Source organism: Sapajus apella, unplaced genomic scaffold (genome assembly GCF_009761245.1).
Source record: "Sapajus apella isolate SASKATOON/1434 unplaced genomic scaffold, GSC_monkey_1.0 scaffold74, whole genome shotgun sequence".
Lineage (NCBI taxonomy): Eukaryota > Metazoa > Chordata > Mammalia > Primates > Cebidae > Sapajus > Sapajus apella.
Window position 1 is genome coordinate 7,433,592 of NW_022437014.1, and position 23,077 is coordinate 7,456,668.

At 35.8% G+C, this 23,077-nt stretch overlaps 1 protein-coding gene across 3 annotated transcripts in view; it reads right to left on the reverse strand.

Annotated features, from left to right (window-relative positions):
• Nucleotides 1-23,077, reverse strand: part of EXOC5 (exocyst complex component 5) — a 59,849-nt gene that overhangs the window by 23,285 nt on the left and 13,487 nt on the right. For all 3 annotated transcript variants that reach the window (XM_032251167.1, XM_032251166.1, XM_032251165.1), the window contains exons 2-11: nucleotides 15,866-15,960; nucleotides 14,581-14,728; nucleotides 11,732-11,926; nucleotides 7,966-8,030; nucleotides 5,804-5,832; nucleotides 4,168-4,277; nucleotides 2,479-2,523; nucleotides 2,234-2,374; nucleotides 1,127-1,209; nucleotides 20-229 (exon numbers count right to left, since the gene is read on the reverse strand). In XM_032251167.1, coding sequence (XP_032107058.1) covers nucleotides 20-229; nucleotides 1,127-1,209; nucleotides 2,234-2,374; nucleotides 2,479-2,523; nucleotides 4,168-4,277; nucleotides 5,804-5,832; nucleotides 7,966-8,030; nucleotides 11,732-11,926; nucleotides 14,581-14,685 — 983 coding nt within the window. In that variant the 5' untranslated portion in view covers nucleotides 14,686-14,728; nucleotides 15,866-15,960. The remainder of the gene's footprint in view (nucleotides 1-19; nucleotides 230-1,126; nucleotides 1,210-2,233; nucleotides 2,375-2,478; nucleotides 2,524-4,167; nucleotides 4,278-5,803; nucleotides 5,833-7,965; nucleotides 8,031-11,731; nucleotides 11,927-14,580; nucleotides 14,729-15,865; nucleotides 15,961-23,077) is intronic.

Consider the following 23,077-nt stretch of genomic DNA (forward strand, 5'->3'; position numbering starts at 1 on the left):
ATTTAACAAAGACACTCACCCTCCTGTGCCAATGGATCTCTTTTGATGGTTTTTTGAATCATAATAGCGCTGTAGGATCATAGCACTTCTGCTTTTCAAATATCCAGTCTCCACCTCAATATAGTTCTCCAAATAGGAAATGAAAATGGATTTGATAAGCTTAGACAAGAAAGTCTGTTTATCAGTACCTAAATTAAACTCCATCAACTTGCTGGAAAGACTGCTGGTTCTTTTCATGGAAAAGAGGAAGAAAAACATTAACACATGCTTTAGGTCTAGTAACAATACTAAGGAATACAAATTTTTACAATGTGACTTTAATGACTTGTGTTAAGCCACCATTTCTTAAACTATGGGAGAGTACTTAGGATGCAGAAATCAACTCCATGGGGTTACATATAGAGTGTAATATTATGAACAATTTTATGGTTTTGAGAACTGTTATAAATTCCTAGGAAAAGAAAATGTAAGGCAATGTACCAGTCCAGAAATAGTGACAATGGCACACTGGCCTCAAGTCTGTCTAATGCCATTATTTATCACATGGTACCCAAAACAGAGTACTAAGAGGTCTACTGTCTGTTCACCCTCTTTTGTCTTCGTCCCTGTGGACTTTCCTCTAATTTTCTATTTCCCATTACTGAAAATAGGGTCATAACAGTGTTGCTATTGACATGGACTTCCTCATTTGGAAAAATCTTCTCCCAAAATGAAGACACTGAAGAATAGTAATAGGATTGGGAAAAGTCAAGGAAAAAAAACAAACAAAACTATGTATGAAGCTTCTGAGACAACCTGACATTTACAGAAGCACAAGACAAATTCCTACAGCTGAAATTATCATTTGTTAAGATTATATCACTTCCTTTTGCAGTTTCTAAAGTTTTGATTGCAGATAAATGTAATTACATTAATAGAGACAAGATAAACCATATCCAACTCCTCAAGTTAATGTATTAAGAATGTTCTACAATACATTATTGTACAATACTAGTCTATACAGCCAAGTAAATGCTAAAAGGTAAACTGCTGACAAGCTTACTCAAAAATACCTGAATACTTCCTCATTTTTTATCAAAAAAATAAAATCTGATATCTATTATTTTCTAATCATTAAAAATTTTACCTTGTATACAGATCATAGAGATTTTTGAGATATTGTTCTGCATCAGACTTCCTACATTCTTCTAACTGTTCTTTCACGAAACTCTAAAAGAAAAAGGTGAACATTCTGTTAATTAGGTAAATATTAAATTCTATAACTTCCCAAGATATTTTTTTTTTAAAATTCACTCCACAGTATTGAACTTTTCTGACTTACAATCCAACCAAATAGGCAATGTACAGAAAACAGACAAATCAGAAAAAATTTTCAAACAGGTTTTAAAAATTTATCGCTTCTCATATTTACCTGTAGAGGACCTGTAAGTACTAAGAATTCAGAAATACCTTTTCTTTTAAACTGGCCTATTCTGCTCTGTGAGGTACATCAAAAAAACAAAAACAAAAAACAAAACTGAGAGTACAAACAGTAGAGTGAATTCTTTAAAGCAGCATTTCCCAAACTGAGCTCCAGGCAACAAGTGTTCTTTCAGACATCTATAAGCATGACTCTAAAATAGGCTTTCTTGGACAGGAAACGTGTGAAATGCTGTATATTACAACCCCACTTCTAGAGAATTACAACACACATTAGTACATTAAAAGACTATCAAAAGCCCTGAATTGTGTTAAAAGAAAAAAAAAAAAGCAAAAATTTATTGAATGTTGTTTAATCCAGTGGTAAACATAATTTAGGGAATGTTGTCTAAAAGTACAGTGATATCGGGGATAAATTAAATTTCTGTGTTTTCCCTTTTCATGTCAGTACCATATTTTTAAAAATTCTACAGACAGCTTTTGTAATTCTTATTCAGTTTCACAAATGACATCTATTGGTGAAGGCAGGGACCAAAAAAAAGAAAAATCCCCAAGGCTATCTTACCACAATGTTATATTACTATTACAATGAAACGAAAATTTCAAGTGTGTTCTCTGATGATACTTATTGATTAGCACTTTTATGAATAACAAAGCATTTTTTTTTTAAAAGCAGGAGGGTTCCTTTCTCCTTAACTACATTACTATTTCTAAGGTCACTATATAAGTAAACTAAATTTTAAAGATACTTTTAAAATATAGGGAAAAAAATTACACATTGCTTTAAGAACTATTTGTTACTATTTAAAATTACCTGTAGTTTGATTTCAAATACATTTTGAATAAGTTTGGCCAGCACTGTTTCTGGATTACTGAAGATATCTCCAACTTGTTTGTTCACTCTTTGACAGAGTGCTGCAGCATCTTCAAATATATCATTCCTTAAATAAGCACCCTAAACAGCAGAGGCATTTTACACAGTGAATATATAATTTCTAAATGATTTTAAAAGACCAATTAGCATAAAATAAAATCCAATAAAATGTACTATTATGTTACCTCCTGGCACTGCTTTATATAAACATCAACACAATGGGAATAACCCTACAAGGAAGAAACATATTGTTATTATTCTGCTTAAATTATAATAATTATTATTTCAATAAAAGCGTTACATGTCATAAAGCTGTATCTATTTACTAGTAAATGGCCAATAGCAACAGCTATTGGACTTAAATAAAATTAACTGTAGAAAACCAATAACTTAACAAAGGCATCTTCTCCCTAGTGACTTCTATGATGAAATTTATCAGTTGGTACATGTCCTTGTTGAACCTTAGACTGAAACAAGAAAGCCGAAGTATATAACTGAGTTCTTCAGAGTGATTTTTGTCCTATAATCATCCAGCCATCTCCTTCCACTACAAAACATACCCACTCACACACACCTACCCACATGCATACACACACACACACAATGAGTGGGAAAAGGTTTTACATATATATGTATGTATTTTATATACATATAAAAATATTTATCTATGTATTTAAAAGTGTGCATATATATATATATATATATATATATAAATTAAAAAGTATGTATACAGGGATTCACTCCATCACCCAGGCTGGAATGCAATGGTGTGATCTTGGCTCACTACAACTTCTGCCTCCCAGGCTCAAGTGATCCTCCTGCCACAGCCTCCCAAGTAGCTGAGACTACAGGCACACGCCTCCATGTGCAACATGAGCAACATAAGAAGTGCACTACTGTCTCAAGAGCCATTCTCGGTACTCATTGAGATTGTACCAAAATGCAAAGTCCAACAAAAATAGCTTCCCTTTCCCCAATCTGATACAAATCAAATAAACGAATTGAAGGAAGAATCATTTCTTTAAGTACTTTTTTGCATAAATATACTCCTATACAGGAATTATCTCCCAAGTCCACATTCTAGGAAAACAATTCCATAATACAACATTCTTTTGTATTGCCTCCTGACGTCCCCTGGATTTAAGTCTTTTACTAGTCATATTCCATCTGCTCCCTGGTTCCTATATTCTACCAGATATTTACAGTTAAGATTTCTTTCTTTTCATCTATATCATAATACGTAAAAGCAAAAAGGCAAGCTGGGCATGGTGGCTCATGCCTGTAATCCCAGCACTTTGGGAGACTGAGGCGGGTGGATCACGAGGTCAGGAGTTCAAGACCAGCCTAGCCAACATGGTGAAACCCTGTATCTATTAAAAATACAAAAATTAGCCGGGCATGGTGGCACATGCCTATAATCCCAGCTACCTGGGAGGCTGAGGCAGGAAAACTGCTTGAACTCGGGAGGTGGAGGTTGCAGTGCGCCGAGATTGCGCCACTGCATTCTAGCCTGGGAAATAGAGCGAGACTCTGTCACAAAAAAAAAAACAAAAAAACAAAAAAACAAAAAAAAAAACAACCAACAAAAAGCAAAAAGGCAAACAATATGATTTTCTTTATCAAACTATAAAAATATTTAATTGATAAATCAATTTTAATTCAATATTAGTATTATTTAATATAAAATCTTAAATATCTAACATTTAATACCACTTACAGAGTATAAAATGTACAAATTACCAAAAACAATAAAAAATATCACTGTGATATAGTTACATAACGCATGGGGGAAAATCAGAGACTATAATATATAGAACTTGTAAAATTTCCATAACCTTGAAAACTAGTCTTCATTTGTAATTCTTACTATTTACCTTAAAATGAAGTAAAACTGCTGCTACTTCTCTCATTCTGGAGATTTCACCTCTTCTTTGAGCACTGGTAAATTCCTGAATCAGCTGGCATTCTAAATCATGGTATTTACCTAAAAATAAAGTCATTCAGTTACACTGAGGCATACAAGGTATCCAAGTTTTTTAAGAGTATCTACATTATTTACAAATATAGTAACTATGAATATAGCTTTCTTTTGAAGGAATAACAAAAACAACATGAGATTACAGGCAGTGAATCTAGCTCCTGTTATATACTGTGGCATACAAATCTACAATTTCAAAACAAAAGACTTCCCAACTGGTAAAACTGCTGAGATATCCAGAGTCTGAATGTCATTTGCCACGGTTACTTAAACCAACAGCTGACTGGAAAAAATCCTCCAGATGCTATTTCTGATAGCAATATATATGAAAAATCTTACTCATGAACCTATGGAAAGGGTGAAAAGGACTACAGAACTCTTTCATAGAGTTCTGATGCCTCTACCATAAACAATAGTGGACCGATGACTGAACACCAAATCTCATCCTGATAATATGCAGTATTCCTATTTTCTTCTTTTTTCTTTTTGAGAGAGTTTCGCTCCGTCACCCAGCCTGAAGTGCAGTGATGTGATCTTGGCTCACTGCAACCTCCAGCTGCCGAGTTCAAGCGATTCTCCTGTCTCACCCTCCACCTGTCAAGTTCAAGCAATTCTCCTGCCTCAGCCTCCCAAGGAGCTGGGATTACAGGTGCCCTCTACCCTACCTGGCTATTTTTTGTATTTTTAGTAGAGATGGAGTTTCACCATGTTGGCCAGGCTGGTCTCGAACTCCTAACTTCAGAAGATCTGCCCGCCTCAGCCTTCCAAAGTGCTGGAATTACAGGTGTAAGCTGTGTCCAACCCTATTCACTATATTCTTGAGGTTAGTATAGTTCTTAATGAACACTTGAACTTCAAACTAATCTATTGTGATGAAAAATATTCTCAGCAAGTCTAACTAGCTGTGTCATCCTTATTCTAAGACTTTTTTGAGAAAATACATGAATCTTTGAATCTTCTATGTAGTGGCCCACTCTAGACAGTCACCCTGGCTACCATGGAATCTCCAAATTTAGTCGTATTTTCAAAAACCTAGAATGATCTAACCTAAAATAAAATACAAGACTGGCAAGAACCAAACTAATTATGCAAAGGGTTAAATAGATACCAAAATGCTTATATAATCTTAAAAAAAAGAGACAATCTTATTCAGAGATACATGTATGGAAGCACACAATTTCCAAAATGCACTGTTAAATTAAAAATGCAAGTTATAAAGCTATAGTATGGTAGCAATTATTTAAAAATAAATGAAGACAGAAGTACATATAAATACCTATACATACACACACATATATTTATGCACACAGATATATATAGAATTTACGTCTTATGCTTGTATATCCATAGATTATTCTGCAAGAATATCCAAAAAATTCGTAATGGTTGTTTTCAGGGAAGAGAAATCAAACTCAGAGATGGGGTAGGAAGATGACATTTTTCCTACTTTTTCTCCTTTTGCTGTTTTATTTTTACCTAAGTAGTTTTTTTTACTTATTATAGAAAAGTAAAATAAACACAACATCGCTTACTTGCAATTTTTGATTTAACTTCTGAAAATCTGAAAGACAAAAGCCAACGATAAGGTTCGTTAGTTGTGACAAACATCCTATGCCAATTTAAGATGTTAACAAAAGTGAAAACCGAGTGCAGGTTATATGAGAACCATCTGTACTATTTTTGCAATTTTTCTGTAAATCCAAAACCATTACAAAATTTAAAGTTTATTGTAAAAAGAAAAAAGACAAAGTCAGAAGAGAAAATACTCATAGAAGCATGCCAGGTAATAAAACTGAATGTAGGTAATTCAGATGGGGTAGCTGGTTCTCATTTAGGAAATTCACACATTGAAATTTGATTCCCTTTTAAAAGAATCAACTGCTCTGCATAAGGCACTAACAGCCAGTCCCAAAACTGAGTTACCGTTCTTACTTATATTTGCTGGCATTTTAAATATACTTGATTATTTGTCTTCCTCCCCACTCCCATGGTTGGTATTTTTAAACATAAAGTTCCATCACTATTATTTAAAAGAAAAAGATGATCGATGATCAAATAATATATTATATGATAATGATATATTAATGACAAATGATAAAAGGACCCAGCAATGTGCCTAGCAGAGTAGCCATTCAATCTTTACAAACTAAAAAGCTAAAATACCACACAGTAGGATTTTTTCAAATCTTAAATATCAAAGTGAAATGCATAGCATGAAAAAGAAATCTTTTAAGATCATGTGCAATTGTTTGAAGAGAGTAGCTACCAAAAGAGACACCAAAGACAAATGAAGAAGGAAATAAAAATCTAGAGTGTTATACAATGATGTATCAAAGTCATAGCAGATCAGATCACATATAAGGCTATCTTAATCTGTGTGAAAAAATTAAGTCTAAATAGGATATATATTCAACTCCAAGGCTTGGTGAAGAGGCTAAAACAAAACCATAAGAGAAGTATGTACCTGGGTGGTGGTGAATACGACTCTGTGTGTGTGTGTGTGTATGTGTGTGTGTGTGTGTCAGAGAGAGAAACTGTGTGTGGTGTGTGTGTGTGTGTGTGTATGCATGTGTGTTCTGGAGTGGAAAAATAGAATGAAGAGAGCATGGGGGGGTGAAGTCAATAATTATCATGAACCTATTATGAGCTAGACATTTTACCCATTAAAGTAAACAGTCCAATTCTGAAATGAGATAAAGAGAAGTGTTAAGTGTTGGTGGGTGACTTTAAAAATTATTACAGTAAGTTAAATCATAATGCTGGGCAACTACCATATTATTATTAAGAATGACAAGATGATCATTTTTGCTAATTCTTCATGGTTATCAGACTTCAGAATAAAACAGATACATTTTTGGGGGAATTCCACTGCATGTTTGGGAGATAATGGTTAAGCTTTAAGTATAGCAATATGTCCATATTTTATCTGTTCCTAAGATTTTCAAGTATCATCAAAAAATAACTGTTTATTAATATATATTATTTGAAATACAGTAAATCATATTTCTTTCAAATATTCACATGAAGTACTATTTTACCAAGAGTTTATTAAAGAGTCTGACATTCTATAGACTAGAAGAAATCATGAAAAAATCTCCTTCTCAGTGGATAATTTATTTTAGGATGAAATCTAACTTAGCAATGGCTCTGGGCCCGGCCTTTTTGAAAAAGGGGTTCTTAACCTGAAGTTCCTAGGAAGAGTTCTGTGGATAAAGTCTAAAACTCCACAAAATTGTAAACAATAATCTGTGTGTATCTTAATTTCCTGAAGAAAGGTGATAGCTTTCATCAGCTTTTCAAAGGTACCCAAGGCCCCCCAAAAGCATAAGAACCTTCATCAAGAAAAAGTTCTCTCTACCCCCTACCTGGTTCTCAAAGTCCAAAATATGAAAATCCAAATTTTACCTTAGTCAATTTCAAAATCCTCCATCCAATTTTTTTTAGAAGACAGAGACTGAAATTATTTCAAGGCCTATCATTAAATTTAGATATTAAGAATAGACTATATTTTTTCAACAAACCATTTTATACTGCACCTTGTACAAAGCGAACGAACTAGCAAGTAAATGAACCAGCAAGTGCTCAATAAATTCTTGTTTAATTAATGAGCAAAGAAAATCGTATAGGAAAAAACACAATTTTATTTTATAAATTATACTATACATTCAAATTAACTCTTGAGAAATGTACTTGCCTATCAAAGGGTAACTCTTGGGCAATTAGGTGCAACTTCTGAATGATGTCTGCTGCTTCCTTTATCTATTAAAAAATAATAGAAACAAAAAAAACTTTTAGGCATATCACATCAAAAAATAATTATATATTTGAAATTAGTAATATCTCCTTGTATCTGTCCACAGTCCCTTCCCTAAAAACGTTTCCTTTAAAAATCCACAACAAATAAAACTTCATGAGCAACAAGAATACATTTGGGGTGTTACCAATAATGAGTCAATAAAACATAAACATTTATCTTTCTGGTACTGAAATTCTGTGATTTTTTGATGCCACAATCCCTTCCCAATAAAACCTGAAGTTCAAATTTAATCTGAAGAAATTCTCGAAACCAAGTGTAAATCTCTTCTAAGTTGATGAATCCAAAAAGGATAAACAAGATTTATAAAAATGATTTAGGGCATACTGCCACATACATCCTACATTGAGCTAAATGCCTATTATTTAATAATCATATGAATTTATAACACTTGTAAAAGCAAAGATAAAGTTTAATGTAAAGCCCCGGATGAAATATAGAAATGTGCGTTATTTATTCAAGTTGTGGAACTAAGGAACTTCGGCAAGAGTTTTAAAATTCTTTAATGCAGATATCCGTGCTTATTTACACAACAGTATAGGGGAGTTCTATAATGTTCATTATTCTTTAAATTTCAAATTAGTTCTTAGTTTTACTTTGACACAATTTTAAAGCTGATTTTATGAAGATTCATTTTATTTTATATTTGAAAAGACAGTGAGACTCATTAACATGAAAGAAGAGCTAAGAACATCAATATAGATTTTTTTTTCTTTTTTTTTTTGGAGACAGTCTCGCTTGGTTGCCCAGACTGGAGTGCAGCGGTGTGATCTCGACTCACTACAACCTCCATGTCCCAGGTTCAAGCTATGCTCATGCCTCAGTCTACCAAGCAGCTGGGATTAAAGGTGTGTGCCACCACACTCAGCTTATTTTTGTATTTTTTTTTAGTAGAGATGGGGTTTCGCCATGTTGGCTACGCTGGTCTTGAACACCTGCCCTCCAGTGATCTTCCCACCTTGGCCTCCCAACTGCTGAGATTACAGGCTTGAGCTACCATGCCCTGCCCAATATAGATTTTTCTAAGTAGGCATGTGAATTCTGACAAGCAACTGTGAATAACAGCGGAGCCTCTTCCCACTTCTTGCTCCAAATTATAGTGAATATAGCATTTCTGCTTCAGTTATCTCTTTTCTCCTAGTCAGCAGGTCCCTGTCATTTTCAACTACCAAACACTAACTCTGTGCTGCTGTATATGGACACAGATACCACTGCAGTATCTGTCCTCGCCATGCCATTAAGTTGTATTAGCAAAGTCCATAATTTTCTCCTCACCAATACCCCCATCAGAAATAATATACTTGGCACACAGCCTGCTCTATATTTCCATCAGGAGTTTGTTTTTGTTACTTCAAGAAGTCATCATTATGTGCTACTTGCAAACTTTGTTTAATGTACTAAGTAGTAGAGAGGTAAATGGCACTTGTTTTTATTGAATTTCCACAGCAAATTATTTTGTAAAAATTGTGTAAAGCACAGGTAGTTCTTAAGGTTACAATAATATGACACATTTAGTCAGTTAAAACATACTACAACAATAAGTAACAAAAGCTGTCAAAAACTATAATCTAATAGTTACTGATATTTGGGTGAGGTAAGAGACTACCCTTGCTAATAGTGTTAAAGATAATCACAGTCGCCAAGTATTATCCACATAACAAACAATAAGCTGCCACTCTAGGTTTTAAAAAAAAAAAGAAAACCCAACATACATGTAAGGACAGAGGTAAACATACAGTAAGGTTTTTTTTTGTTTTTTTTTTTTTTGTTTTGTTTTTTTTCAGATGAGAAGATTCCCTTTTTTTTTTTTTTCCTTGAAACAAGATCTATCTGTCACCCAGGCTGGAGTGCAGTATTGCAATCACAGCTCACTGCAGCCTCAACCTTCCGGGCTCAAGCAATCCTCCTGCCTCAGCCTCCTGAGTGCCAGGACTATGGACATGTGCCACAACAATCAGCTAACATATATATATATATATATATATATATATGTTTTGTAGAGACAGGGTTTCACCATGCTGCCTGGGCTCGTCTCAAACTCCTAAGCCCAAGCAATCATACTGCCTTGGCCTCCTAAAGTGCTGGCATTGCAGGCATGGGCCACCATACCCAGACAAGATTCTAAAAAGGAACAATTAAAAAAACAAAAATGACTAGGGGGCAAGAAGAAAAATAACATGATGTGTTGATATCTTATCCCATTCTAATTCCTCCCACAATCACACATTGGTCTAGCTCTGTGGGTGCTTTTTCCTTTTCTTTCCATTGGAAAGGTGACTGGTACAGAGTCCAGAAATTGAGATAGCTAAGAGTTTATCTAATAATTGGCAATCTAATACCATATGAGTTCTTAAGGATGGCTAAGTGGTAAAACCAGGCCAGAAATGAATTCAACTGCAAAGATATGGAAAAAATCTAAATGCCCATCAACCAATGAGCAGATAAATATGGTATAGTTATCCTATGGAAAACTACTCAGTCACAAACAGGAACAAAATAATGTCTTTTGCGGCAACACGGATGGAGCTGGAGGCTATTACTCTAAATGAAGTTACTCAGGAATAGAAAGCCAAATACCATATGTTCTCACTTATAAGCGAGAGCTAAGCTATGAGGACACAAAAACATACAGAGTAATATAATGAACTTTGGGGACTCTAAGTGGGGAAGCTGACAGGGGAATAAGGGATAAAAGACTACATACTGGGTACAGCGTACAATGTTTGGGTGAAAGGTGCACTAAATCTCAGAATTTACCGCTGAAGAACTCATCCTTATAACCAAAAAACCACCTATACTCCAAAAACTACTAAATTTTTCAAAAACACCTTTTATTTAGAGGAATTATCAGGACACACATAACTATTTTTCAAAGAACTCTAAAAATTATAAATTCTATAACCCTACAGAGTTCTATATTTAAAAAATGTGTTGCTTAATTCAAACTTAATGTCAATAATACTTAGCCTTTACATTCCACTATCTGAAATATTCTATGGAGTAATTCTAGAATTCAGAAAGACTGTATTCAATACATGAGTGGACAATGTTGTGATGTACATATACGATCCATAAGAATGTCCATTTTCTCACGCATTTTGATTTTTTTTCCCCTGAGGGGAAGAAAGTGAGCTATATTATCTTCTTTCAAGATTGTAGAGCAGCCAATACCATGTACCTGTAGACCAGGAGTAAGTGACTAGTGCCATGAAAAGGATTAACAAACAATTCAGAATGTTTTTCAATTCATCTTGGTCCAAACTGCTTTAATTCCTTATAAGAGATCTTTATTCAAGTAATAAAAAGCAGAAGTTCTGAATTCCTTATTCCTTTACAGAATGGCATCTCAGCTTATCAATGATTTATGTCAGACCACCACACCACCACCCAATGGACTGTAACTATTTAAAGACCACAGAAATTCTGTTATTATTGAAAGACATCTGTGAGATACTTATGAACACAGTTACCACCGCAATTTTAAGCCACAAAACAATTTCATCAAAAAATGCCAGAACAATAAAAGCTTTTAATAAGTCAGCTACTCAGTGATTTGAAGTCTAACTCTGGAAAGTCATTATTGCAGCTCATAATTAGGGCACTGTTATTAATGCTGTGATTGGTTTTATCCTCTGACAGCACTTACCTTTTCAGAATTTATAAAAACATCAGATTTCAATTCTCCATCTAGAAACTCATTAAAGTATTTCATCAATTTCTGAGCCTCCACTGCCCGTTGTCTGGGTGTGTTTACCCCCTCCAACTGGTCTCCAAGGTGACAGACTTTAGTTGCTACATAACTAATGTGCTCATCCAGTTCTTGGAAATGTTGGAAGGCAACCTAGGAAAAATGTGCATAAGCATAAAATATAATCAGTGTGCTCAGTTTGAAAGTAAATACACATCAAAACCAAACCACTAATCTCATTGCTACTAACTAATGATAACAGAAATTATATATGAGATAATCTACAAAATTCATGCTCATTAGGGTGATATGATCTGAAAACTTGTTTGCAAACTATTAAAAATAATCATATTTATCATAAGTATACTTACTAATCAACAAAAAAGCAAACAAAGCTATTTACTCCTCTTTCTGTTTTAACAAAAAATTCAACATCATTTAGCCCCAAATAATGATTCTGAAAACAATTACCTAAGTATCAATAGGATCACACATCTAAAGAGCTCTCTTGCTACTAAACTGAAAAGAATAAAAAATATGTCAGTAGGAGGCCAAGGAAGGCAGATCACTTGAGGTCAGGAGTTCGAGACCAGTCTGGCCAAAATGGTGAAACCCCATCTCTACTAAAAATACAAAAATTAGCTGAGCATGTGTGGAGGTGGGCACCTGTAACCCCAGCTAGTCAGGAGGCTGAGGCAGGAGAAGCACTTGAACTCAGGAAGCAGAGGCTGCATTGACCCAAGATCATGCCACCGCACTCCAGCCTGGGCAACAGAGCAAAACTCTGCCTCAAAAAAAAAAAAAAAAAAAAAAAAAAGTCAGTAGTAAAATATACCAATTTATTTTAAATATTTACAAAGTGATGTTTACATATAAAGTAAAATAGTTCTTTCTCAGTTTTGAAAACAGAAAAGTAGTAATTATACTACTAAGGCAAAAGTATATTTTACTTTCTAGAATATTCTTTCCCTTCTCTTGGGGTATACTCATTGGCCTGTGGCATATACAAATTGTGTGCAATGAATGCCTTGTAACTGCCAACAGAAGAATTGCTGATAATTTAGTGCGGGACTTTTGTTCTAACCTTAATTGAGGTGAAGAGCTGTAAACATTTATTGAGGACTTTCTCTGTGCCAGACTAGACACTGTTCTAAGCATATTACATGTAGGTACTTATATAATCCTCTCAACAACATATTTTACAGATTTTTTTAAAAATGAGGCATGAAAAGGTTAAATTGCTTGAGATTACACAGATGATAAGTGGCAGAGCTAAAACTCAAACTCAGGCAGATTGGCTCCAGAGTTTATTAGCTTAACATTATTATTATTATTATTATTATTATTAGCATGGGAAAACTGCATTAGAAGTACTTGGAACCTGTCACCTTAACTACTTAAAAATGTATTTCTTTTTTTTTTTTTTCTTTGAGACGGAGTTTCACTCATGTTACCCAGGCTGGAGTGCAATGGTGCGATCTCGGCTCTTCAGGCAATTCTCCTGCCTCCTGAGTAGCTGGGATTACAGGCACGCACCACCATGCCCAGCTAATGTTTTGTATTTTTAGTAGAGACGGGGTTTCACCATGTTGACCAGGATGGTCTCGATCTCTTGACCTCGTGATCCACCCGCCTCGGCCTCCCAAAGTGCTGGGATTACAGGCTTGAGCCGGATTACGCACCCGGCAAGAATGCATTTCTTATCTTAAATTACTGACTTCCTTATTTCTCACAGCCACATACGTTTAAGTGATGGAATCTAAAACACTGAAACTTTAGCAGAAATCAGTTTGCTAATCCCTGAGAGGCAGCAAAGCTAAACAATCTTCCAAACTACACTAAGGCCAAGAGCAGTACTTCACACCTGTAATCCTAGCACTTTGGGAGGCCAAGACAGGCAGATAACCTGAGGTCAGGAGTTGAAGACAAGCCTGGCCAACATAGCAAAACCTCTACTGAAAATACAAAGAAATTAGCTGGGTGTGGTAGCATGCACCTGTAGTCCCAGCTACTCAGGAGGCTGAGGTAGGAGAATCACTTGAACTTGGGAGGTGGAGGTTGCAGTAAGCCAAGATTACACGACTGCACTCCAGCCTGGGCGACTGAGTAAAACTCTGTCTCAAAAAAAAACAAAAGGGGGGGGGTGGTAATCAAATTCCAGATAAATCCCAGCCTGTAAATGGGATTCAGAGGTTCCAGATTAAGTCTAGAACCTAAGAATGATTAAGAAGTTTGGCCTGCTTAGCCCCAGGACCAATCTAGTGATTTGGTTTTACTCCAAAACACATGGAGGCAGTTTTTCCTATAGTTACACTTTTCCTATAGTTACACTAGAATTCTCACTGATGCGTATCTCTCATGACTTCTGTGAAACTTCCCAGAGCAGGTTTTCCTTAGGGAAAATTTAATCCAAACAATAGCTCATTTCATATTACTTTATGATTAAAGAGAATGCAAATGACTACCTAAATATCCAAACTAATAGAGTCCCTAAAATTACAAGTCTACTAAAGTGTCATTCTTGAAAGTTTGCATTGTTAGAGGAGAATCAAGGACCACACTCAACCGGATACAACTCTATCCTGAGAAAAGAGTACTGTGATCCTAAGCCAATGCTCTGTAGAAAGTGAATGCCAAGAGTACCTGATAACAATTGATTAATATTTCAACCCATGGGACTGAAGCAGTAGAGAGAAATCTTGACAATTACTATCATCTGACTAGACTTTTTTTAAGAGCTTAAAACTGGAAGGAAATCAAGATATCACAGCATATATAAAATACCCATTTCTTAACAAAATGTTTACCTGATTGCTTTTCTGGAGCTCTTGTACCTTCTTGGCAAATTCCTTGGCTTCTTTCTGACATTGTTGCTCTAGTTTCTCTACTTTCCTTTGAATCCTTTCATCCATTATCTGGAGTTCCTGAATATGATTTACGAATTCTTCTAATAATCTAATAGAGGAAAGTTTGAATATGTATCAATCTACCTATTTTTAATCCTTAGGAACTGATGAGTTCACTTATAATCATAAAGAAGGTCTTAATAAGAAGAGTTCCTAGAGCTTGGAATGATCATGTTAACTTTCTCTATAGCATCTTGTTAGAAATTTCTTCATCAAAAGATAAAGTTGTTCTGTAACTTCATAACTTCCTCATAGTTTTGTTCAGGCCACATTGCTTTCAAGCAAACATGACATTTGAAAATACAGCCAGGCTTTGCCGAGCACAGTGGCTCACACCTGTAATCCGAGCCCTCTGAGATGCTGAGGTGGGTGGATCACCTGAGGTCCAGAGTTCAACACCAGCCTGACCAACACAGAGAAACCCTGTCTCTACTGAAAATACAAAATTAGCTGGGCATGGTGGCACATGCCTGTAAACCTAGCTACTCGGGAGGCTGTGGCAGGAGAATCACTTGAACCTGGGAGGCGGAGGTTGTGGTAGCCAAGATCACGCCAATGTACTGCAGCCTGGGCAACAAGAGCAAGAGAAAGAAGGGAAAGAAGAAAGATGGGAAAAGAAAGGAAAGAAGGGAGGAATGAAAGGAAAGAAAGAAAAGAAAAGAAAGAAAGAAAATACAGCCAGGCTTAATTGAATTTGATGAAATAACTCGAAGGTGAATGAAAACCTCACCCAGAATCCCTAGTAAACCCCTAGAATAGAATGACATTTTATAGCCTTTATAAAATAGTCAAGAAGGTAAATGTACCATATAAAAATATACATTCCAGAGTTCAGTGACTTTCTGTTCCCCAATGTACAACTATATTTAAAACAATATATTTAATGTTTTTATTTTAGAAGTATAATCAACCATTTCTAGTTTATGACTCGTTAGAAGAAATGTTAAATTCTTATACTCAATAAAATTCCTTCTGCACACCAGTTAAACTGCTTCTTTAAAAGAATGTCAAAGAAAAAACAAAACCTCAAGCTTTTAATGCTCTGTTGTATTATATCTTTTATTGGCCAATTGTTAACTAAAATCCTTGTAGAGGAGTGTTGAAAGCAATCGCAATAGTCATCTCCATTCTAACACTAATGTGTACTAGATTAGATCTAAGGGGAAAAATTTTTTTTTCACTTCACCTTTTAGGATCAAAAGCTTCAGGTCCACCTCTAGAGCCTCCTCCTGGGGTTCTCCATACAAGACGTTCAATATATTCATCTGCCACAAAAGGCTCCTAGTTTATGAAATAAATACACTTTAACAAAGTTTCATATACAAGTACTTAATATTACCTATAAAATTAAAACAGCTTCTACTAGGTACAAACTTAAAATGAAATTAAATTACTATTTAAATACATTTATATTATTAAAATGTGCAGGTTTTTTTTTTTTTCAATTAAAAAATCTTCTGACAAAGTTTTCTTCTTTTAATTATAATGAGGAAGGCAGGAAAGGATAAACTGAAATTCACACTCTCATCATTGTTAGAAATATCAACAGGTATAATCTTTTGGAGGCCACTGGTAAGTATCAGGTAATATCAACAGTGTTACAAATGCTTGCACACCCTAACAGTAACTCTACTTTTAAAATCTAAGGGAAAAGCATATATGAATGCAAACATTTCTGCAGAATGTTCATTGAGCATTATGTATAATACTAAGAAATTGTTTACATAAATAACATTCACAAAGCAATAACTGACAAATTAGGGTAAACTTACAGGATGAAAAACAACGTTCCTATTCAAATCATAATCATGTACAAAGTTTAGAAATGAGAACAAAGTCTAACATATAAAAGCTGATGAAAAAAGCAAGATACAAAATCTTATAATTTTCTAAAAAAAAAAAAAAAAACCAAGTTTTTAAAAAGGATATCAGAGAAGGTTCAATCAAGAAAATAAAAATTCGAATGTCCACCATCAGCATATAATACATTTTTAGACTAATTCACACGAATTTACATACATTTCATACTACCCTCTTTCATGTAAATGGATATCACATATTGCCTCCTACCTAGCATGTAACTTAAACTAGTGATCAGCATTTGCTAGTGATTCCAACTTGAACTTTTATATCTACAAAGTTTTTTCTTAAACTTTTAAAGATATAAAGTACTGACATGTTTAAGAATTAAGTCCTAAGGATGAATTAATATCCTTGCAAAGTAAAAAATTTGGCACCCTGAAATACAACAAACTAATTTAGCAACATATCATCATTTACATAATCAGCCTCTAGTCTGCCTCACTTTTGATGAAACAAGAATTGATGCAAATCTAATAATGTTTAACATACATCTAAAATCGAGAAATATTGAATCAAGATGAATTTATATTTACAGTACTTAGAACTTGAGAAACTAAGCTACTTAAAAATTTTAGAAAATCTGGCCATCACATGAAATGCCCTATATAATGAAATGGTGGTGACAGCTAAAGTTTTTAAGTACCTACTAAGTGCCAGGTACTGCCTAGCATTTTACACTTTATCACACTCAATATGTATTATGGTAAGCAGTAAGTCTACAAGGTAGGTTCTATCAATACCAATTCATTTTACAGTTGTGAAATTACTTGAGGAAGTAGTCAGCCCTTCCAAAAATCTACAATACGTCCATTAAAAAACTTCATATAGTAATCATGTTCCTTTTCCCTATCATTTTATTGGCATACATATTTGTGTAAATTCTTAGTAATCAGTTCTTATGTGCCTTTTCCCAACTGGTCTGCCCAGAAGACTGGCCTTTTTGCAGTGCACCTACTCAGATGGGGAGTCTTTTCCTAATGCACACAAAAGTGGCTTATGAGGGGCAACCATGGTTCAAAGCACATTTAGACTAATGCTAGTACTACTACTTTAGACAGGTGGCTGTACATATTTATTTTCTTCAGCCAATAATTTGAGAACCCTGGCTCTGCAGCAGGCACTGTGCCAAGTGTGGCAGGACCAGTGTGACAAAGTCACAATTCCTGCCTACCTTCTTCCTGGGAGTGCCTATACACAATAACTCTCCTATCCTATTCCTTCTCACAAAAGGAGCTACAGCCATTTACTTTAATAAGGAAAGGAACACACGCAAATATTTTGAAATCTGTTGGATATAGGGGGCTACGTGGCCCTAAAAGCATCAGGGACCACGTCAGAGAGAGAACATATGGGGGCCAGGTAATAGATTCCTGGCCAAGATCTCGCAGAATCAAACCAATATATTCACGCGCGTATCTAGTGGTCATTTCTGCAGTCTACATATGTTTAACAGTGACAGACACACTTAGTAGCTGATATGACTCCAACATTTGGGTCCTTGGTCTACAGAATAAGAACTATTATAATGAGGAAGCCCAAGTAAAAAAATCTCTAAAATTGCCCCTGTCCAGCCAAAATAGTTAATCATGTGGGATGGCAAAAATTAATGCCACCCTTAAGAATCTAAAGTAGGCCGGGCACAGTGGCTCACACCTGTAATCCCAGTACTTTGGGAGGCTCAAGTGGGTGGATCACAAGGGTCAAGATATCAAAACCATCCTGGCCAACATGGTGAAACCCCATCTCTACTAAAAATACAAAGATTTGCTGGCCATGGTGGCACGCGCCTGTCGTCCCAACTACTCGGGAGGCTGAGGCAGGAGAATTACTTGAACCCAGGAGGTGGAGATGGCAGTAAGCGAAGATTGCACCACTGCACTCCAGCCTGCTGACAGAGAGACTCTGTTCAGGAAAAAAAAAAAAAAAAAAAAAAAAAGAACATAAAGTAGAGATCTACAATTTTTTTCTTAAAAGACCAGATAGCAAGTATTTTAGGCTTGCAGACCATAGAGTCTCTGTTACATACAACCATTCAACTCTGCCACTGTGGTACAAATGCAAACATACACAACACATAAATGAGCATGGTTATGTATCAATAAAACAGGATTCTGGGAAGACGGCAGAGTAAATCTGCCTCCCCATCTAGGTAACAACTGCACTGACAGAATCTTTCTGTTTTGGAACTCTGTAGGATAATGAAGGCTTATATTTTCCCAGGGGTAAGACAAGAAAACATGGTAACTTTGGTCAATTTCAGCTCTTAGCACTATAGCAGCTACCCAGGTCCCACCCCCGCCCTGTGGCAGAGTGCTGTGCACATATTACTGGAACAACCTGCACACAGCTTTGTAGGAGCTAGCATGGGCAAAAAGGACCCTGTCCTCCAAATATCTGGGATCCCTTCTCTGAGGGCTAATTGCTGCTTCAGCCGCCAGAGGCATAAAGTGGCGGGTGGCCTTTGTTGTTGCACCTTCCCCATTTTTGCAAGCCCCTCTCCTTCTGGATAAAGTGACTGCCAGAGGATTTAAGCCAATGGATCAAAGAAGGAATTACAAGGCAAATTAGGAAATACTTAAGAGATGAATGAAAATAAAAACACAACATACAAAAACATAAGACACAGTGACAGCAGTGCTAAGGAGTAAATTTACAATTAGAAACATTTATATTAAAAAATAAAAATATCTCAAATCAACATAACTTTGAAACTTAAGCTACTAGAAAAAGAAAAACTTAAGTAACAATAACAATAAGAAAAACTAAACCTGAAGCTAGCCTAAGGAAGGAAATAATAAAGACTGGAGCAAAAATTAACAAATTAGAGAATAGAGAAATAGAAAAAAAAAAAAAATCAATGAAACCAAAAGTTGGTTTTTAGAAAAGATCAGCAAAATTGAAAAGCCTTTAGCTAAACAGACCAAGAAGAAAGAGAAGGCTCAAATTACTAAAATCACAAATGAAAGTGAAGACATTACTACCAATTTTATAGAAACAAAAAGGCTTATAAGACAGCATTATAAACAATTATATGCCAATGAATTTAATAACCTAGATGAAATAGAAAAACTGCTAGAAACATAAAATCTACCTGAAAAAAATTGAAAATAATAAACCTATAACCAGTAAGGGGGCTAAATCAGTAATCAAAAATCTCCAGACAGAGAAAAGCCCTGGAACTGATGGCTTCACTATTGAATTTTGCTAAACATTTTATAAAACTAATATCAAGCCTTCTCAAACTTTTCCAAAAAAAATTGAGAAAGAGGAAACACTTCCTAACTCACTGTATGAGGCCAGCATTACTCTGATATGCCAACGCCATACAAAGACTGTACAAGGAAACTACAGACTAATATCCCTTTATAAACACTTATGTAGAAATCATCAATGAAATATCAGCAAACCAAATTCAACAGCATTACTAACGTGATTATATACAACCTACAGAACAGGAGAAAATATCTGCAAACCATACATTTGGTAGGGGGTTTATCTAAAGTATATAAGGAACTCAAACAACTCAACAGGAAGAAAACAAATTACCTGATTTTTAAAAACGTACAAAGGGCACGAACAGACATTTCTCAAAAGACATATAAATAGCCAACAAGTATATGAAAAAATGCTCAGCATCATTAATCATCAGGGAAACGCAAATTAAACCTCAGTAAGGTATCACCTCACACCTATTAGAATGGCTATTATCAAATAGACAAAAGATAAGTGTTGGTAAGAATGTGGAGAAAAGGGAACCCTTGCACACTGTTGATGGGAATGTAAATTAGCATAGCCATCATGAAAAACATTATTGAGGTTCCTGAAAAAATTAAAAATAGAAATACCATAAAGATCCAGCAATCATACTGCCAAATACATATCCAAAGGAAATGAAATCAGTATATCAGAGATATCTGCACCACCATGTTTACTGCAACATTATTCACAATAGCTGAGACACAGAATCAATCTAAGTGTCCATCAGTGGATGAATGAATAAAGAAAATAAGGCATATACTCACAACAGAATATTACTCAACCATTAAAAAGAAGGAAATCTTGTCATTTGAAAAATACGATGAACCAGGAGAACATTATATTAAGTAAAACAAGCCAGGAATAGAAAGACAAATACCACATGATCCCACGCATATGTGGAACTTTAAAATGTTGATCTCATAGGATAAGAGTAGATGGGTGGTTACCAAAGGCTGGGAAAGGCAAAGTGGGGGGACAGAAGAAGAGAGGCTGGTTAAAAGATACAAATACACTGTTAGATGAACGAAAAACTGAAAAATCAGTTTGCATTTCTATATACTAACAATGAATAATCTAAAAAATAATGAAATTAGTAAACAATTCCATTTACAATAGCATCAAAAAGAATTAAGTACTTAGGAATAAAATAAGGATTACCAAGGAGGTTAAATACTTGTACAATGCAAACTGTAAAACTTTGAGAGAAATCAAAGACACAAATAAATGGAAACACATCCTATGTTTACAGACTGGAAGACTTAATGTTGTTACAATGTCAATACTACCCAAAGTGATCTAGAGATTCAACTCAATCCTTGTCAATATCCCAATGCCTTTTTTCGTTTTATTCAAAAATAGATGAGAAACCCCAAAAAGCCCAAAACAATCTTGGAAAATAACAGAGCGGCAGGGCTCACACTTCCTGACTTCAAAACTTACTACAAAGCTACACTGATCCAAACAGTATATGATACTGGCATAAAGACAGACACACAGAACAATGAAAAAGAATAGAAAGCCTAGGAAAGGTTTTCATGGGTAACCTCTATGAGGTGTCATTACCTATGTTTCCTTTAGTTGCGCATAACCTAATTCTAAGGTTTTGGTATTTTGCAAAAAGGTTTCTATAGCTAAAGCTGAATCCTTACTTTGTGACTTTTTTTTTTAATGACAGCTTTGACTTTTAAAAGTGAAACCAAATCTCATTTGGCAGATGTGGCAGCCAAGTGCATCTCTGTAACCATGGCCCCTAGAGCTGCTGGCCTGGCACCCCCAATGCCAAGGGTGGGGTCTCAGGAGTCAGGCAGGGCCAGCACAGGTGTGGAAGGGGGGCAGGTGGGTTAAGGGCACAGAAGGGGTTGTGCTATGAATCATGTTGTATCAGTGAACCAGACCACCCTGATGACACCCACAGTAATGTTGTTAAGGTTGGGACTGGCCAGGGATGGGTGGATTAGAAGCACTTGGGAATAGCGGCCAGCGGCCCTGGACACCAGCCATGGAGCTGCTGCACAGAGCCTCATGTCCATAAGCTTCCAGGCCGGAGTTGGAGATTGGGATGAGCCCCTGTGGCGCCTTGGCCCTTCGGTGGTCCCTGCCAGGCTCTGACCTGTGCCAGTCAGTCATTGCTGGACTCTGGCCACACACTTTGGTGTTCTCATCTACTTGGAAATGAGCCAGTCTTTTTTGCAAGGTCAGCTGACCAAGAGGACATTTCCCCTCTGTTGTAGATCGTTCTTTTGCGTTTTTGTTTTAAAGGTGGGTGGAGGGAGGGCAGGGTCTACATTTGTTGCATGAGTCGATAGGTCAGAACTGTAGTATACGCATGCGTCCTGAGTGACATGTCATTTTGTTCAACATAAGCACCTTGGTAACTAAACTCTTCTAATAGCTACAAAGGCTTCAGTTCTGTATTGATTAAGTTACTGTCAAAGCTTGGGTTTATTTTTGCAGGACTTCATGGCTAAGAATTAGAACAGAGCAATGGGGCTCTGCTGTTGGAGTAATGTAAATTGTAATTATAAATAAACACGAAAACCTTTAAAACTTCAAAAAAAGCCGGGCGCGGTGGCTCAAGCCTGTAATCCCAGCACTGTGGGAGGCCGAGGCGGGTGGATCACGAGGTCAAGAGATCGAGACCATCCTGGTCAACATGGTGAAACCCCGTCTCTACTAAAAATACAAAAAATTAGCTGGGCATGGTGGTGCGTGCCTGTAATCCCAGCTACTCAGGAGGCTGAGGCAGGAGAATTGCCTGAACCCAGGAGGCGAGGTTGCGGTGAGCCGAGATCGCGCCATTGCACTCCAGCCTGGGTAACAAGAGCGAAACTCCGTCTCAAAAAAAAAAAAAAAAAAAAAAAAAAAGAAAGAAAAGAAAAAGAAAGAAAGCCTAGAAAAAAAATCCTCACATATTTGGTCAAATAATTTTTGACAAGGGTGCCAAGACCATTCAAGAGAGAAATGGCAGTCTTTTTAGCAAACAACGACGGGAAAACTGGATATTCAAATGCAAAAGCATTCAAGAACAAAAACAAGTAATCTGATTCAAAATTCAACAACAAAAACAAGTAATCTGATTCAAAAATAGGCAAAGGACTGAATAGATGTTTCTCCAAAGATATATACATGGTCAATAAGCACATGAAAAGATGCCCAACATTGTCTGGCTGTAGTGGTTCACACCTGTAATCTTAGCATTTTGGGAGGCAGAGGCAGGAGAATCACCTGAACCGAGGAGGCAGAGGTTGCAGTGAGCCAAGATCACTCTATTGCACTC